Below are 19,324 nucleotides of genomic sequence, written 5' to 3'. Positions count from 1 at the left end.
TATCAGGTGAGATAAGGTGGGGTGTCTAATATTCAGGTGATCCAATGTAAAGACAATAGTAATATGTTCAGCCTACTGTATAACACAAAGCTAACGAGTGGTCATAAATACATAATAAGTGAGTGATAGTGGTCACGTGAGGGAAGTATTTACGGTCAGTGTCGGCATCAGTGCGTGGCTTCCCTGTCTGTCTAGTTCAGCGGCCTCTATCTTTGTTTGGGCCGGCGCCTCCTATCTCTTATCTTATCCTTCGATGAGGTATGGAATTACCGACGTAACTGTCTTCACTCTTCAGTTTAGGTGAAGTACACCGCCTGCCACGTTCTTCCCTTGACACAGTGTGTGTTTAGTTATGTTTCTGAGATCATTCGTTCTCAGTTTCCTATTTGACAGTGTGTGTGTGTGTGTTTGTGCGTGTGTGCTCAGTTTTGCACTTGAAACAATGTACGTTTTATTGCTTTGATACTATACTGTACGTTCTCGGTTCTCTAGATGAAAAAAGTGGGTTCGAATCACTATACAATACAGTGTGTAAGAGTTATCAAGTTAACAGTACAGTACAGAAGGTGTTTCCTGAAGGAGACACCCAGTTCAAAGTTCTCAACAGTACGTAGCACCAACACGTTTGGCTTAATTAAACCTATTTCGGTCCTCTCTTCCTCATTAAGGCAAACGGAAGACATACAAATGAATCTTATTGGTTGAATTAAGCTCAGTCACAAACCTAAATATGTCATCAACATCACCTTGAGACTCTACCTCAACATCTAATCAGTGAGTAAGACAAAATTCAAGTAGACAACAAGGAGAATATTATGCCACCATTAACCGTCTTCTGCCTGAGGCTGAGTATCTTGTTAAATTATAATCTCAGTGTAACTTTGATGATACTTTGTGCACCATAGTTGATGCTTCAGCCCAAGTCAACCATTACTACACTACACACGAGCCCCTGAGTGTAGCAACAGTATTATTACTGTTTGTCTAACTTATTATTCTTATTATTCTTATTATTCTTATTATTATTATTATTATTTGTATTAGAAGAAATACCACATATGTTATAACCATTATTAGGACCACAACCCTAATAACTGCCATTACGTGTTTACCACTATAATTACGTTAGGTTAGGTTAGGTTATTCGTCTTGGGGTTAAGTTTCAAGGTTAACATACAGTTGTGGGTTTGTCCGTAATGCCGTGTATCATACGGACACCAAACTAGAATCTGCTCCCATACATGATGCTGCCAGTCGACCAATAAAGTATAAGATGTCTACGGTAACACGGCCTAGGCTTCCTTAACAGCCGCTGGACTTAGGTTACTAAGTGAGTTATGACGCCTCAGCAGTACATTAACGGCCATATTTATTAACTTTAAGTGAGTTATGAAGCCTCAGCAGTACATTAACAGCCATATTTATTAACTTTACCTGAGTTATGACGCCTCAGCAGTACATTAACGGCCATATTTATTAACTTTAAGTGAGTTATGACGCCTCAGCAGTACATTAACAGCCATATTTATTAACTTTAAGTGAGTTATGACGCCTCAGCAGTACATTAACAGCCATATTTATTAATTTTACGTGAGTTATGACGCCTCAGCAGTACATTAACAGCCATATTTATTAACTTTACGTGAGTTATGACGCCACAGCAGTACATTAACGGCCATATTTATTAACTTTACGTGAGTTATGACGCGACAGCAGTACATTAACGGCCATATATATTAACTTTACGTGAGTTATGACGCGATAGCAGTACATTAACAGCATATTTATTAACTTTACGTGAGTTATGACGTCACAGCAGTACATTAACAGCATATTTATTAACTTTACGTGAGTTATGACGTCACAGCAGTACATTAGCAGCCATTTTCCCACAAAGTGAGTTATGACGCCACAGCGGTACATTAGCAGCCATTTTTGTTAACTTAGTGTTCTAACGTCACGTCTCACTTATTAACCAACAAATACTTAACCTTTACGAACTATTAAATCTATTAAAGATATCAAAAGCCGTGGGAGAAATCAACCAATAATAAATTACTATAGGACCTTCGTTCAATGCTTTATTTACACAATAAAAATACGGGAATTATTCGGTTTGGATCCCGACTAAGTGGACATTTTCTTTGGTTTTATGTCTCATCATGTAGGCTTTAAACGGTGGCCATCACCAGTGGAAATTAGCTGTAGGGACGGTGGTCATCACCAGTGGAAATTAGCTGTAGGAACGGTGGCCATCACCAGTGGAAATTAGCTGTAGGAACGGTGGCCATCACCAGTGGAAATTAGCTGTAGGAACGGTGGCCATCACCAGTGGAAATTAGCTGTAGGGACGGTGGCCATCACCAGTGGAAATTAGCTGTAGGGACGGTGGCCATCACCAGTGGAAATTAGCTGTAGGGACGGTGGCCATCATCAGTGGAAATTAGCTGTAGGGACGGTGGCCATCATCAGTGGAAATTAGCTGTGGACGGTGGCCATCATCAGTGGAAATTAGCTGTAGGGACGGTGGCCATCATCAGTGGAAATTAGCTGTAGGGACGGTGGCCATCATCAGTGGAAATTAGCTGTAGGGACGGTGGCCATCATCAGTGGTTGTTACGGTGGCCGGACGGTGGCCATCATCAGTGCGGAAATTAGCTGTAGGGACGGTGGCCATCATCAGTGAAATTATTGTAAGGACGGTAATATCATCGCGGAAATTAGCTGTAGGGATTTGGTGGGCCATCATCAGTGGAAATTAGCTGGACGGTAAATACCATCAGTGGAAATTAGCTGTAGGGACGGTGGCCATCATCAGTGGAAATTAGCTGTAGGGACGGTGGCCATCATCGCGGAAATTAGCTAAGGAACGGTGGCCATCATCAGTGGAAATTAGCTGTTGGACGGTGGCCATCATCAGTGGAAATTAGCTGTAGGGACGGTGGCCATCATCAGTGGAAATTAGCTGTAGGGACGGTGGCCATCATCAGTGGAAATTAGCTGTACGGACGGTGGCCATCATCAGTGGAAATTAGCTGTAGGGACGGTGGCCATCATCAGTGGAAATTAGCTGTAGGGACGGTGGCCATCATCAGTGGAAATTAGCTGTAGGGACGGTGGCCATCATCAGTGGAAATTAGCTGTTGGAACGGTGGCCATCATCAGTGGAAATTAGCTGTTGGGACGGTGGCCATCATCAGTGGAAATTAGCTGTTGGAACGGTGGCCATCATCAGTGGAAATTAGCTTGTGACGGTGGCCATCAACAGGAAATTGGAACGGTGCCATCATCAGTGAAATTAGCCAGGAACGGTGGCCATCATCAGTGGAAATTAGCTGTAGGGACGGTGGCCATCATCAGTGGAAATTAGCTGTAGGGACGGTGGCCATCATCAGTGGAAATTAGCTGTAGGGACGGTGGCCATCATCAGTGGAAATTAGCTGTTGGAACGGTGGCCATCATCAGTGGAAATTAGCTGTTGGGACGGTGGCCATCATCAGTGGAAATTAGCTGTTGGAACGGTGGCCATCATCAGTGGAAATTAGCTGTAGGGACGGTGGCCATCATCAGTGGAAATTAGCTGTTGGAACGGTGGCCATCATCAGTGGAAATTAGCTGTTGGGACGGTGGCCATCATCAGTGGAAATTAGCTGTAGGAACGGTGGCCATCATCAGTGGAAATTAGCTGTTGGGACGGTGACCATCATCAGTGGAAATTAGCTGTAGGAACGGTGGCCATCATCAGTGGAAATTTCATGTTCCTTGCGTTCCATTTTTGCAGGTATGAGGGAGATGGTGGCGTGGTGAAGGATACGTATCGTAGAGTTGGTCGAATTTACACTTAGGATTATTTTATGAACTAAAGGTTAGGTTGAGTTAGGTTAGGTTAGGTTAGGTTTTAGAAACAACATTCTTCATTGTTACGATTTAAATGCAGGACAATGGTTTTCTTACCGCAGAGTTCAGATACGCTCACACTGGTTACTCACCCAGGAGATTATGATGTATCATTACGTAGAATTTCACTTCGCTTCCGGCATTCAATGCGTTGTGTACTTGATAAATGATGTTTTAATGAATTCCATTAATTTCCAACATCCATCTAAGTTATTGATTATACTTTGTCATAACCAATCAGTCATTACCTTTGGTAATAATAATATAGGGATCACAGATACGGGCGGATAATAGCACTTACGTTTATTTGGCATAATTCCATACACTGCACTTATAATTTGCATGGATAGGTCAGTCACTCACATTCACACAACAGTACCGTAATTTTATAAGGGAGAGTTTGTCAACTTGGAGAATTAACCGTTTAGATCTATTAGGCCGGCCTGGAGTGCTCTTGTAGCAAACAGGCCCTCGCCAGTGACCACTTTCTTTACAGGATGTGTTAACTTGTCGCTAGACTTAACAACAATCTCGGGGATTTGCACACACAGACTCGTAGCACTGGTAGGACTGTATGACCTCTGTTCTTAAGTACGCGGAGCAGGTCTTTTCTGACCCAAGGTCTAAAGCCCACTGACTAAAATGTGGTTTTGGGCGTGAGACACGATGAACAATACACAACTGTCTCAATCACCCCCTCCTCCTCCTCCCATAGACTAGCTCACATATTTCTTTGTGTATGAACCTCTGTCCTGCGTGGCAGTGAGAAGTGATACCACCCTCAGTGTCAAGACCTGACTGAATTACTCAGAATAGGCAAACTGTACTACAAGCTCTGCCAATAAATTTGTTAAACTAAAAAAAAAAAGCTCACATACCCACTAATGAAATAGTGATGACAGAATCACGGCTCGCCTGGTCCCTTATCTACCGTAAACAAACATCTGGGATGGGTTGTGCAGGGTAGACCCAACGCAACCCATGACATTCATCATCACGGATTAAGAGTTTTATAATGTAGATCAGGCATGGGCAACCCGCGGCCCGAACTTTTGTGTGGCCCGCGAATTGGTTGAGAAATTCTATTTACCATGGCCCGTGGTTCAGATAGATGCAGCCAGTTTATGGTGAGTAAAGCAATATTTATTAGAAGAATAATCTTCACATAATTCCTTACTGTTTGATCAACAATATAAACATTATAACTTGTGTGGGTTTACGGGACAAGTTCGGCGCTGTCTGTTTGATGGATTAAATGCTATCACTTGGGAATTAACTAAGGTTGGGTAAGTCCAAGTGGGGTTACGGTGGGTGTGTCTTATAAGTAAGAAAAATGTAACTTCGAAAATTTAACGCATTCACAGATTACTTCACTCATCTGCTGTTAAATGTCAAGAAACATTAACATTTTGCTAAAAAACTATGATGGATTTGTTTCATAAATGGGAAAAAGAGTGTGACTGTAAACTGAAAATATGGTAAGGTGGCGATAAACTGTTTCACTGTCCGTGCTAATACAGTATTAACCTTACTTTCGCAGAGGCGGATCCAGGGGGGGTCCTGGGGGCCCGGAACCCACTTTTCATCAAAAAATTACAAAACTTTTTATTTAATGCAATATTGTACTCACGCGTTTTTTAGTAAAAATTAATTACTGTTGACCTTAGAATATCTCTTAATACCAAGTGCACATGGCTTCAAAATGGCCACAAAATGCCCATGATAGTGATCAGATTTTCAAAAAATGGGGTGGGAACCTTAGCGCCCCTAAAGCCCCCAGCTGGGTGGGCTCGCTGTGCTCGCCAGGTTCCCCCACCCACAACTTTTTGGATCCCTCCCTTTTCAGATTCCTGGATCCACCCCTGTTTTGGGTTAGGTAGGATATAAATTTCACTTGGTTGGCCCAATGAAAAATACTTAAATCGTAATGCGACCCATGACTGAGGAAAGGTTGCCCATGCCTGATGTAGATCACTGATATTGGAGAATGTTGTGTGCGTGTGTGTGTGTGTGTGTGTGTGTGTGTGTGTGTGTGTGTGTGTGTGTTTAAATCAGTTTGTAAATAGATAAAAGGTGAGTGTACCATATATCGCCATAACCACCACCACCACCACATACCGCAACACGAGGGAATAACTCCACCGACATTGCCTTTGTGTTCTACTTTATTCAGCGTAACTCTCAATCTCCGAAGATTATTTACTAGGCTCTGAGTGTTAAATAGTTGGACCAAGTGTGTTCTTTATTACTGAAGTCAGCCAGTAAATAGTTATGGGAGCTACAAACTCGGTAATAAATATTGCCTCACCATTACCCAACATGGAATAAGAATGGCCAACGTTTACTTACTTACCTGAACACGGCCCCGCCTCCCTGTGCTTCGTCCAGTACGTCCTCCCGCCAGTAAACATCCGCGACGTCACCACTTGCCTGGTAAAGACAGTCACAGTCAGTTGAGGGAATTTCATATACGTGAGTTATTTGGGGTAAATTTAATGAAATTTTCGTGTATATATTGATTACATTGATGGATTAATTATGTACAAAGACTCTAGAATGTATTGCATCATTATTGTAATCCTAGATCATTCTAGAATTCTCCAGGCGGGTCTCGAGCCGGCCTCCCGCGTCTGGACATCGCTAGACTGTTCTAGGCGTCTGACGAACTGTTTATAAAGGGCCGCGGGCTGCCTAGGAGAGGAGTCAGTTAGTTGCTCGCCTCACCTAGTGTAAAGACTAAGCCTAGCAGAACAACTGAAGACAGTTGCAACCTGACCTAGCTCAGTTGCTACCTGACCTAGCTGGAGAAGGACGTGCCCCTAAGTGCTCGCGTTAGTGACCAGAGGAAATGGCCGCCTTGGATTGCTGTGTTGTGGGGGAAGAGGAGCGGAGTGTGAGGAAAGACGACCTCCTGGCCACTCTGCTAAGTCAGCTGGAGCAGTTGAGGAGTGAGATGGACGCTCGAAAGGGGGAGAACGAAGTCCTCAGGACTGAACTCCTTCAGGTAGGTGTCCTGCCTAACAGGACACCTGCAAAGGAGGAGCAGGCGTGGAGAGTGGTTGTCTCCAAGGGGACTAGGGTCAGTCTCAGGAAAGCTGACCAGGGTGTGGAGTGCAGTAACCCCTACCAGGTGCTGGAGGAAGCTGGCGAGGAAGAGAAGAGGCAGGACGGTGTGGTGCCAGGAGAGAAAAGGGCAGTTGTACAAACCCTGCCCAGTGGTAAGGTCGTGGTAGTTAGAACACAAGAACATAAGAATGGAGGAAACTGCAGCGGGCCTATTAGCCCATACTGGGCAGTCCCATTTACACCCAACCCCTATTGCTCATATAAGCATCCAACCTATGTTTGAAGCTATCCAGCATATTCGAGTTAATGATGATATTTGGTAACTTGTTCCATACATCCACTACTCTGTTTCCAAACCAGTGTTTACCAATTTCGCGCCTAAATCTAAATCTGTCTAATTTAAACCCATTGTTACGAGTTCGCTCCTGGTTGGATAGTTTGAGTACCTTTGTAATGTCCCCTTTGTTTAGCCCTGACTTCCATATACACCTCTATCATGTCGCCCCTCGCTCTACGTCTCTCGAGGGAGTGCAAATTTAGATGCTTTAACCTGTCTCTGTACTCAACGTTCCTAATGCCCGGGATTAGTCTTGTCATTCTCCTCTGGATTCTTTCCAAGGATTCTATATCCATTCTGTAATACGGTGACCAGAACTGCACTGCGTAATCCAGGTGAGGTCTCTCAAATGCAAAATATAATCTTAAGATGACCTCGCTAGTCTTGTAACTAACACTCCTTTGTATGAACCCAAGTACTTTATTAGCCTTGTTACGAGCAAAAAAACCATTGTTTACTTGGCTTAAGATTCCTACTTATCATTACTCCTAAATCTCTCTCGCAGTCGGATTTCTCAATGGCATCGTTGTTCATCTGGTAACTGGTTTCCCTGTTTACGTCTTCTATACTGAGTACTTTACATTTGTCCACATTGAATTTCATCTGCCATTTTTCAGACCATTCGAAAATTTTTTTTAGATCTTCCTGTAGTTTTGCAGAGTCCTCGTCAGATTTAATTACACGGCCTATTTTAGTGTCATCAGCAAATTTACTTATGTTGCTGTCTATGCTGATATCTATGTCTTTTATGTATATAATAAATAATAATGGTCCAAGTACTGAGCCTTGGGGAACTCCACTAGTGACGTTGCTCCAATGGGATTAAGTGCCGTTAATGCTCACTCGCTGTTTCCTGTCCTGTAATCACGCCCTAATCCATTTTAGAATATTACCTTCAATGCCATGCCTTTCTTATTAGTCTTTCGTGGGGGACTCTTTCGGGGACAGCCAGGTGAGGTTTTCAGATAGGACTTTTTGTGCAAGAGATAGGACACGTAGGACTAGGGTGAGTTTTCCTGGGGCTGGGATAGGGCATGTAGCTGAGAGGATAGATAGGGTTTTGTCAGGGGAGGGTACCAAGCCTGTAGTGTGTCTTAGTGTGGGAGGTAACGACATAGGAAAGGTTAGGAGTGAGGAACTTTTCAAGAGGTATAGGGAGGCGCTGGGGAAGATTAGAGACAGGGGAGGGATCCCGATAGTATGTGGAGTCTTGCCTAGAAGAGGAGTTGGTCGTGAATGGCTGTCCAGGGCAATTGTTATAAATTGCTGACTGGAAAAACATTGTGCAAACAATGGTTGTTCATTCATTGATAACTGGCAACCATTCTATGGCAACGACTACCTGTATAGTCGTGACAGAGTACACTTGTCTCGTGCGGGGGTAAAGACGTTGTCTGCATCCCTGGAGCGTCAAATTGTCACTCCAAAGAGGGGGTTTCGTCAGTAGAGAGAGGTCGGGGTAAGTGGGAGTAAAAAAACAAGCAGGTCCTGAGAAGTAAAATTGGTTACTCAGGACAAGGGGTAAAACAGGACCAGGGAAGGGTAGGTTTAAATGTATACTATACAAACAGTAGGAACGTTAGAAATAAAATAGATTTGCTGAGAGCGGTTGTATGTACCGAGAATGTAGACGTCATAGCAATCACCGAAACTTGGATGAATCTGGCGAGCAAATTTTTTTTATCAGAGTACCACATAGAAGGGTACAACCTTTTTCACAAGGACAGGGAAGGTAGGAAGGGGGGAGGGGTCGCACTCTTCGTCAAGGATACATTAAAATGTTGTATTAATAATTCAATAAAGGGTGAAATAGGAACCAAGTCTGTATGGGTAGAAATCACGGAAGGAAGAGAAAAACTAATTATGGAAGTGATTTACAGGCCCCCAAGTCTTGGGAAAGAAGCAGCTCAGCCCATATGGCAGGAAATGAGAAGGGCAGCAAAATATAACAGCCTGTGCATTATGGGGGATTTCAACTTCAGAAATATTGACTGGGACAACATTGTAGGTGACTATGAATCTGAAGACTTCCTAGACGCAGTACAGGACAATTTTTGAAACAACTAATTACAGAACCTACTAGAGGTGACAATATATTAGACCTAGTATTAACAAATAAAGAAAATATTATCAGAGATATCACAGTAAGGGAAGAACTAGGTAACAGTGATCACAGAGAAATCAGGTTCACCCTAAATTGGGAAACGAAAAACAATGACAATATGGTCAGAGTCCCAAACTTTCGGTTGGCGGATTATCAGGGGTTAAGAAGGTACCTAGGTGAGGTTAGCTGGGAACAGTCAGGTCAGTCCCCAGTAGGAAGGGGTGAAGTCACAGATGACACAACAATTGATCATGACTATAATATATTCACTAGTATACTACATAAAGCACAAGAACAAAATATACCATACAGAAAAATTAGGTCAAATAAGAATGAACCAAGGTGGATGACCAGAAAACTTAAACATGACAAAGGAATAAAGAAAGGAATTTATAAGAAATTAAAGGGAGGGGAGGAGCAGCTCAGAAATAGGTATAATGAACTATATAGGAATTTTAAAAAAAATGTAAGGAAAGCAAAGAGAGACTATGAAATCAGAATAGCAAGAGAATCCAATGCGAATCCCAAGGGATTTTTCCAGGTACATAGAACAAAGATCAAGGACAAAGTTGGGCCTTTAAAGTCAGGGAGGGGGAAAGTGATCAATGGCAGTGAAGAAATAAGCAAAGCATTGAACAGCACTTTTTATCAATTTTCACAGAAGAAATTCGCCAGGAAATTCCAGAGGTGGAACTGATATTTAGGGGAAAGGAAGAAGAGAAATTAAAGAATATCACTATCAGAAAAGAGGATGTTCTTATGAGGATAAATAAATTAAAGAAGACAAAATCCCCAGGGCCGGATGAAATTTTCCTTCAAGTCTTGAAAGAGTGTAGGGAACATATTAGCGGACCCCTCGTAAATTTATTTACGAAATCATTTGACACGGGAGTTGTGCCAGACTTGTGGAAACAGGCAAATGTAGTACCCATATTCAAAAAGAGGGACAGAGCATCAGCGTCAAATTACCGGCCGATCAGTTTGACGTCAGTAGTGGGGAAATTTCTTGAATCAATTATAGCAGATTTCATCCGATCGCATTTAGAGAAAAGCAAATTAATCTACGACTCTCAACACGGGTTTACAAAGGGAAATCTTGTCGAACAAATCTGCTGACGTTTTTTAGGAAAGTCTTCGAGGTAGTAGATAATGACGAAAATTATGATGTTATTTACTTCGACTTTAGCAAAGCATTTGACAGAGTACCGCATCAGAGGCTTCTGAGAAAAGTTAAGGCTCATGGTATCGAGGGGAAAGTTTAAATTGGATAAAATCATGGCTCACCGATAGAACGCAGAGGGTCAGCGTAGATGGTGTTAAATCTGAGTGGGGCTGTGTAACCAGTGGGGTTCCCCAGGGGTCAGTACTAGGCCCACTCTTGTTCATAATCTACATAAACGATCTAGATACTGGGATCAGCAGTGACATAAGCAAGTTTGCGGATGACACCAAAATAGGGCGGCAGATTAATTCAGGGCAGAATACAAATGCACTACAGGAGGATTTAAATAAACTGCAGGAGTGGTCTGAAAAATGGCAAATGAAATTCAACACCAGCAAGTGCAGCGTACTTAATATTGGAAAAACAAATACTGTCAATGTATACAGCCTTAACAACATCAACCTAGAGAAGTCGACTTGTGAAAGAGACTTAGGGGTACCTGTAAGCCCGGACCTACGGCCTAGAAAACAGTGCGTTAATGTTCGAAATAAGGCAAACAGAGTATTAGGTTTTATATCTAGAAGTGTAAGTAATAAGAGTGAAGAGGTCTTATTGCAACTATATCTTGCGCTAGTCAGGCCACACCTCGATTATGCGGTTCAGTTCTGGTGCCTTTATTATAGAATGGATATCAATTCACTGGAGTCGGTGCAGCGAAGAATCACGAAAATTACTCCAGGACTTAGAAACCTACCATATCAAGATAGGTTAAAGAAGCTAAACTTGCATTCCCTACAAAGATGAAGAGTGCGGGGAGATATGATAGAAGTATTTAAATGGGTGAAAGGAATCAATAAAGGGGATATAGATAAAGTTCTTATAATATCCGAGCAGGATTGGACTCGGAGCAACGGATTCAAGTTGGATAAGTTTAGGTTTAGGAGGGAGATAGGAAGGAACTGGTTCACAATTAGGGTGGTGTACGAGTGGAACAAGCTTAGCAACTTTGTAGTAAGTGCTGGAACGCTGGAAAGTTTTAAAAGGAGGCTAGATAGATTCATGGATGATAGAGAGTGGTAGTAACTCTCGACAGGAGCTGCCATGCACAGGCCAACCGGCCTATTGCAGACTCCTTATTTTCTTATGTTCTTATGTTTAATTGTTGTGCAAGTATTGTGGAATTGTTGTGATTAATATAAAGTGAGAAGACTAAGGAGTTGTACACTGGTAGTGTGATAACTATATATTCCAAGTGCGGAGTCAAGCTGTGAAGCCATTACCCTGTTACAGTGTTGTGAAGAATTACTGTTTATTAAAGACTACAGTGCACAAAAGTGTTTCCGTAACCCGGTGGAAATCTACCGGCCTGTTGTTTGTCTGTACACTGATACCGATCGTCGGGGAATTATCGGAGACTAGCGGGACAGCCAGTGATAATTCGACAACTCTTGTGAGATATCTACTGCTCTGTACATACAACCCTAGCCGCTGGTAACCAGTCATGGAAGCTAGGTAAGCTGTGAAAGGAGGCGGGTCGTAACATTACCATCTGTATCTTGTTCTTATATCTATGCATGATAATATCATCGCTTAACTTCTTGTGAGGAGGACGAAACATCTGGGTGTTCTGTAAAGGCGGCGGCACACTGGGCTCTTCTCCCAACATGTTGGGCAAACACGGTCCGGCCAGCAAAACAAAGAGACGTTTTGCGTCACACTGGGATGTTTTGTTGGCACGTCTGCCCAACGCAACGAAAACAACAACAAAGCGTCTCGACGGGTTCGCCATGGATCCAGTTACTACAGTTGAGGCCTTGCAGGATAATGCTATAGTTCTTCAATTGCTGAAGCAAGTGAGGCGTCTGCAAAAGCTAAAAGACAATGGGTGCGTCGTGAAGTTTCTTTAAAAGTGGCGGTGGCTGGCTGGTCAAAGAGGACCCTGAATAATGATTTAATAATACTGAAGAAGTTTTAAAGTGACACATCAATAGAATTATTTCACCGTTTTTTGTGTTATATTTTAACTTGTTATTGTTTTACGATTAACTTCAATTTTTACTTAAAATTTCAACACTTAATATGAAGCTCATTATAGCACTAACCCAGCCAGCAAAGCTCGCCGCCAAACAGTTGTTCATTTCTCGCAACAGCCGAAATCTTGCTGCCAGCAGCCAGCACTAGAATATAACTATGTACTATAACTGATTATATGAAATATTAGGGATTTATGTGAGTCCTGAGAGGGACAATCCTGGACTGGGGTGGGGATGACTTATGTCACTTCATAACCCTTTGAGATGTATTAATGTTTTTTGTATCTCAATAAACGTATCAATCAATCAAGCGGCCAGCAAAAACGGCCGGGAGGAAAGTGCCCAGTGTGCCGCCGCCTTAAGTCTGGTGGTGGAACCTGCTGTGTAAAAACTCGACTCGGGGTAACACGAGACAGCATTGATAAAGATGTCGAACACCTGTAATGGTTTAATGTTTACAGAAATATGAAAGGCAGCAGTAGCAACATCTGAGTTTTTTTAAACATTTGTGAGAATTAAAAGGGGAAAAAGTTTGGTTGGTATCATTACCTAGGCCTAAGGTCCCAGGAGGAATTAATCATCTCACCTCACACCTACACTCGGTAAGGTGCAGGTTATGCACACTGGCTCCTGAATATACCACAACGTGTGCTAAATGCTGGTGGTCGCCTGGTTAATGAAACAACTCACACTGGGTCCTTGGTCGACAATCACTACGTAGATAATTTCACAAGTTCACAACTTATATTCTAAGGACGTTGACTGTGGCAGAGTTGTGTGTTAGTAACTTCTTGTACTTGGGACTGTGGCCTCTAGTGTAGTGGCCATCAACTAATTACTGATAATTATGTACTGTACATTTGACTTAGTGACCATTGAGGTGCTTACAGTATACACAACACTCAAGACAATCTCCTATATAAGAACATAAGAACATAAGAAAAATATGGAGTCTGCAATAGGCCGGTTGGCCTGTGCATGGCAGCTCCTGTCGAGAGTTACTACCACTCTCTATCATCCATGAATCTATCTAGCCTCCTTTTGAAACTTTCCAGCGTTCCAGCACTTAATACAAAGTTGATAAGTTTGTTCCACTCGTCCACCACCCTAATTGTGAACCAGTTCCTTCCAATCTCCCTCCTAAACCTAAACTTATCCAACTTAAATCCGTTGCAACGAGTCCTTTCCTGCTCGGATATTATAAGAACTTTATCTATATCCCTTTTATTGATTCCTTTTACCCACTTAAATACTTCTATCATATCTCCCCGCATTCTTCGTCTTTCTAGGGAATGCAAGTTTAGTTTCTTTAACCTATCTTGATATGGTAGGTTTCTAAGTCCCGGAATCATTTTAGTCATTCTTCGCTGCACCGACTCCAGTGAATTGATATCCATTCTATAATAAGGACACCAGAACTGAGCCGCATAATCGAGGTGCGGCCTGACTAGCGCAAGATATAGTTACAATAAGACCTCTGCACTCTTATTACTTACACTTCTAGATATAAAACCTAATACTCTGTTTGCCTTATTTCGAACATTAACGCACTGTTTTTTAGGCCGTAGATCCGGGCTTACAAGTACCCCTAAGTCTCTTTCACAAGTCGACTTCTCTAGGTTGATGTTGTTAAGGCTGTATACATTGACAGTATTTGTTTTTCCAATATTAAGTACGCTGCACTTGCTGGTGTTGAATTTCATTTGCCATTTTTCAGACCACTCCTGCAGTTCATTTAAATCCTCCTGTAGTGCATTTGCATTCTGCCCTGAATTAATCTGCCGCCCTATTTTGGTGTCATCCGCAAACTTGCTTATGTCACTGCTGATCCCAGTATCTAGATCGTTTATGTAGATTATGAACAAGAGTGGGCCTAGTACTGACCCCTGGGGAACCCCACTGGTTACACAGCCCCACTCAGATGTAACACCTTCTACGCTGACCCTCTGCGTTCTATCTGTGAGCCATGATTTTATCCAATTTAAAACTTTCCCCTCGATACCATGAGCCTTAACTTTTCTCAGAAGCCTCTGATGCGGTACTCTGTCAAATGCTTTGCTAAAGTCTAAGTAAATAACATCGTAATTTTCGTCATTATCTACTACCTCAAAGACTTTCCTAAAAAACGTCAGCAGATATAAACTGGGCGACTACAAACGTTCTCTTCAGTGGACATTTTCAATTAGCTGTACGTTGTGTTAGAAAATATCAAGTATATAAAGATGTACAACTGTGACGAAAAATATTATGAAGCTTCGTCGGGGTTATACAGAAAACACTCCAGACATTAAGATGTCATCGAGGCCAGACCTTGTAAGGGAAAGTGAAAAAGAGTGGAACTGTCTGTTTTTTTTTTTTCAAATGGTGGAAGACTTAGCTACATTTTAAAACGAACAGATATTGGCTGAAAAAAAAAGAAGAAGTTAGACTTCCAAAATTCAGTACAAGTGTGAAAAAGGCAGCTTCAAAACGACCCGCCCTCCAGCTGCCAACAGCCACACAGTACTGCGTAGATTGGGCGACAGTACACAGCGACGGGGGGAGGAAGCAACCAATTAATGGGAGCAGAACGTCACCTGCAATACTTATCCGGTATTGTTCGTGTATTTCTAAATCATTTTACCATATTACTTACATAAAATAACAAATAATTATCATAATGGTTACAAACATTCTTTCAAACCTCACGTTATTACAACTTCTGGTTTAATTAACAACAGTTTCCTTTTAAAAGCAACGTGCTCTTAATATACGGACAACATGGTTTGCAACTGATCATCTGATTGGTGTGCAACGAGTCATTAGATAATTGGTTGGAGAGTGATAACGTCAGGACTTGAAGTGTTCAGCTGTACTCATAGGGGGCTCCACCGTCCCTCGCGGGCAACTGATGATGGTAACTTGAAAATCTTCATGTATAAGACCATTGGTATTCGTTAGTATTATGCGAATAAAAGACATAGAATATTGATGAGTAAGTCTGATAAGATTCTGATATCAGGCAAAAACAAAGTTTTAACATTCATGGATCCGCTGCCATGTGAGTACTGTTATCGGGTGGTAATCAGTATGTTCCGTGTACAGTATATACCAACAACTGCTGCTGGTGAGTGTGGTGTTGAGCAGTAGCGCCTTTACCACTGTGTACTGCGGACCCTGTTGTTGCTTCTCACCAGATTACACAACTAAAGTAGAGCCCTGACTCCATCACGAGTTTTCCGGATGTTTATATTGTGAAACGGAGAGAAAGTGCAAGAGTGAGGGAGAGAAGGGTAGAAAATAAGTGAAAGTTGATTCAAAGTTGTGTTATTACTACAGTAGGACGCCTTATCACCAGTGCCACCGCAATAGGAGCAGTTGAGCGTCGCCACGACCATGCCATACAGACGTGAGGGTGACGATTACGTCCACCACCAACCCAAGTCAGGTGAGGTCCTCGTGTTCTGTTACGGTGTTCACTCATTTCGGCACCACCTACTGTATTATCTGGATAAGGTCTTTTAGGTTAGGTTAGCTCAGTTTAGGTTAGGCTAGGTTAAGTTAGGTTACGTTACGTCAAGTTAAGTTAGGTTAGGTCAGGTAAGGTTACGGCAAGTTAAGTTAGGTTAGGTCAGGTAAGGTTACGACAAGTTAAGTTAGGTTGGATTTAGGTTAGGTCAGTGAAGGTTAGATAAAATTAGGTTAGGTTAGCTCAGGTTAGGTTAGGTTAGGCTAGGCTAGGCTAGGCTAGGTTACGTCAAGTTAAGTTAGGTTAGGTCAGGCAAGGTTACGACAAGTTAAGTTAGGTTAGGTCAGGTAAGGTTACGACAAGTTAAGTTAGGTTGGATTTAGGTTAGGTCAGGTAAGGTTAGATCAAATTATGTTAGGTTAGCCACGGTTAGGTTAGGTTAGGTTAGGCTAGGCTAGGTTAGGTTACGTTACGTCAAGTTAAGTTAGGTTAGGTCAGGTAAGGTTACGACAAGTTAAGTTAGGTTAGGTCAAGTTAGGTTGGATTTAGGTTAGGTCAGGTAAGGTTAGATCAAATTATGTTAGGTTAGCCACGGTTAGGTTGGGTTATAGTTAGGTTAGGTTAGATTCGGTTCTATTAGATTAGCTTATCGTTAGGTCATATTAGCTTGTCACGTCAGTTCAGATTATATTAGATTGGGTCAAAACGAAACCACAGGTCCTATTTTTTTACCTTGTCCCGAAATAACCTTCTAGGATAAATTATATGTTCAGCGAAAACAATAAACAATGTCTTATTATGTAGAGTAGATGCCTGATGCATGTTATTATGAATGTTCCTATAATGTGTAAAATAAAAACAATAATATCCTGATGACACTAAGGAAAATAAACATGAATACGACGGTGAGTTTATGGCGCCATCATAACATAAAGCGACTTGTTTCGTTCTCATTGTTCGAGTTAACGTGAATATAGTGCAGGATCAAGACCTGTCAAAGACCTCTGTAGTGTGTTCTTCATCACCCACTACTGCTCCTGAGGTCGAGCTTCATGGCTAGAGAATATTTCCACACACCTACATCCATCCTTCCTTCCCACCTTTATTAAATTCTTGACGGATTATTATTTCAAAAGACAGACTCGTGCCTCGTACTGAAGTCAACTACTGTACTGGTAAGCCTGAACGTGATGTCAACAAAGGTCTGGTGATTTTTCTCGGTCTGTTCATAATTGTTCATTCTTCTTCCACATCACGTTCCTGCAGTGTTTCCTACCTACAATACTCACATTATTTTAGTTTATATTTAATTCCACAAGTTTTTCACTAGTGAAAATAACTAACAATGGCTCTGTAGCCGTTAGAAGAACTAATAACGATAAGTTTCATACAACTCAACAACTTAACGACTGCAGGGTGAGGGAGAGTGACTCCGCCAGTTGGGTTACACATATAAACGTGTCTCTCCTTCCTGGACTGAGGTTAGTCAGTAGATCACAGTCCAGTGACCTACTAAGAGACTAATACTATTCCTTACTCCTACATATAACAATAAACCACTTAACTATTATACCCAACATAAAAAAGTGACCTTCAAGAATGCCGTCGTAAGTAGTGATCCTCTGACAGATGGACCAAACAATTTAGTACAACCTTATGTACTGTGTCACCATCTGCCTCAGTGCACTGGGGATGGGCAGCTGACGTCACCACCTCCTTGCCTTCCCCTGGTATCGCTGGAAATCAGTCACCATCGTGGTATTTCCAAGGCGGGCAGGAAAACATACCACTACCGACTACAAACCGATACTAAATTCAGTTCCTGTATCTCAATTCTGTAGCCCAGTTGAAGTTTACATAAAATACGGAATAAACCAAAATAAAATGGACCATAATGCATAACACTGTGAAGCAACATCCCCTAGAGCGGCGCCTCGACTGTGCAGTATCTTGGTACTTGAGTCGCGCTGTGCACGTGGCTGAGAATCACTCTACCACACCACAATATATCACGCCCAAGATAACACTTATCTATGATAACATCCTTGATGAATTCACTATAAAAGACCAATGATTTATTTTATAGACAGAATGAGGGCATGGAAATCCCAACCAATCAAAAAATAATGACAGGCAAGCTTCAACCAATCAAAGAATAATGACAGGCAAGCTTCAACCAATCAGTGAATTTAATTACAGGGAAACTTCAACCAAGCAGAGAATAGCGACAGGTAAGCTTCCACTAATCAGAGAACAGAAACATAGAAACCTCATCCACACGACCATTCAGACACCAACAAAAGCCGCCATCAACACTGAACAAAAACAGAAACTCGAAATATTGTTGCTGGGTCGCCTTCACCCCGCGTTGTCCTCCTTGATCACACCCACAGCACGGCGACGGCGTGGACTTGCTGCCAGGCTGCAAGGTTGAATCTGGACTGACTCCTCAAGCACATACACAACCAAAACTACCCCCTCTCTTCTCTAACCCTTTTCTTAACCCTTTGGTTGCGGGAGGTTACCCTAAGCTGAATAAAATCGCCTGGCGGTGGCCAGAATAAAATGGCAAGTGTGGGAAACGCAGCGAAAGGGTAAAATATCAAAACCCCTGTGTTCATCTCCCTCATTGAACTCTACTAGCTCACTCTCAAGCTTCGGGTCTGTGAATTCTCGAAGACGTGTGGACTGAACTCTTTCTTTCTTCCTCATCACTTTATAAATAACAATAAAAAACATAATCCGTGGTCCAAACTGCACTAAAACGATGAACCTTTATCTAAATCCCGGGCAGAGATCATCAGCTGAGTGAGATAATCAGCTGGTGGGATGAGATATAGTTTATGATCCCTCAGTAGCGGGAAGGATCACAAGCCTTACAAACCAGACGTGCCTTTTTTTATACGGGGATTAGCCCACCCAGGCACAGGTCACTGACTCACATCGGGGCCTGGGGGAGAAAATATAATAATAATAATAATAATAATAATAATAATAATAATAATAATAATAATAATAATAATAATAATAATAATAATAATAATAATAATAATAATAATAATAAAGAACCACAAATAAATATAAAATAAAAAAATATATATCAAAAGTGAGAAACAATATATGTCTAATCTTGGGATGTAGATTTGAGTTCTCTTAATGGCGCTATTCCGACTGAACGTATACTCCTATAGTAGATTCGAGTCCTTTTAAAGTTAAAGTTATTTTTGGCTAAGGTCGCGTCCAATGTAGCCTCAAACTATCGATGCCATTGTTGATT

General features: G+C 41.9%; 1 protein-coding gene across 2 annotated transcripts in view; it reads left to right on the top strand.

Annotated features, from left to right (window-relative positions):
- Positions 1-294: 294 nt before the first annotated feature.
- Positions 295-19,324, top strand: part of LOC121863731 — a 36,548-nt gene continuing 17,518 nt past the window's right edge. Inside the window, exons 1-2 of one of the 2 annotated variants that reach the window (XM_042362480.1) lie at positions 295-340; positions 15,918-16,026. In XM_042362480.1, the coding sequence (XP_042218414.1) occupies positions 15,975-16,026 (52 nt within the window). In that variant the 5' untranslated portion in view covers positions 295-340; positions 15,918-15,974. The remainder of the gene's footprint in view (positions 341-15,917; positions 16,027-19,324) is intronic. The other variant, XM_042362482.1, reaches the window with a different exon arrangement.

The sequence above is a fragment of the Homarus americanus genome, unplaced genomic scaffold (assembly GCF_018991925.1).
Source record: "Homarus americanus isolate GMGI-L3 unplaced genomic scaffold, GMGI_Hamer_2.0 scaffold48354, whole genome shotgun sequence".
In the NCBI taxonomy this organism is placed as follows: Eukaryota; Metazoa; Arthropoda; class Malacostraca; order Decapoda; family Nephropidae; genus Homarus; species Homarus americanus.
This window is presented reverse-complemented; position numbering and strand designations above follow the sequence as displayed.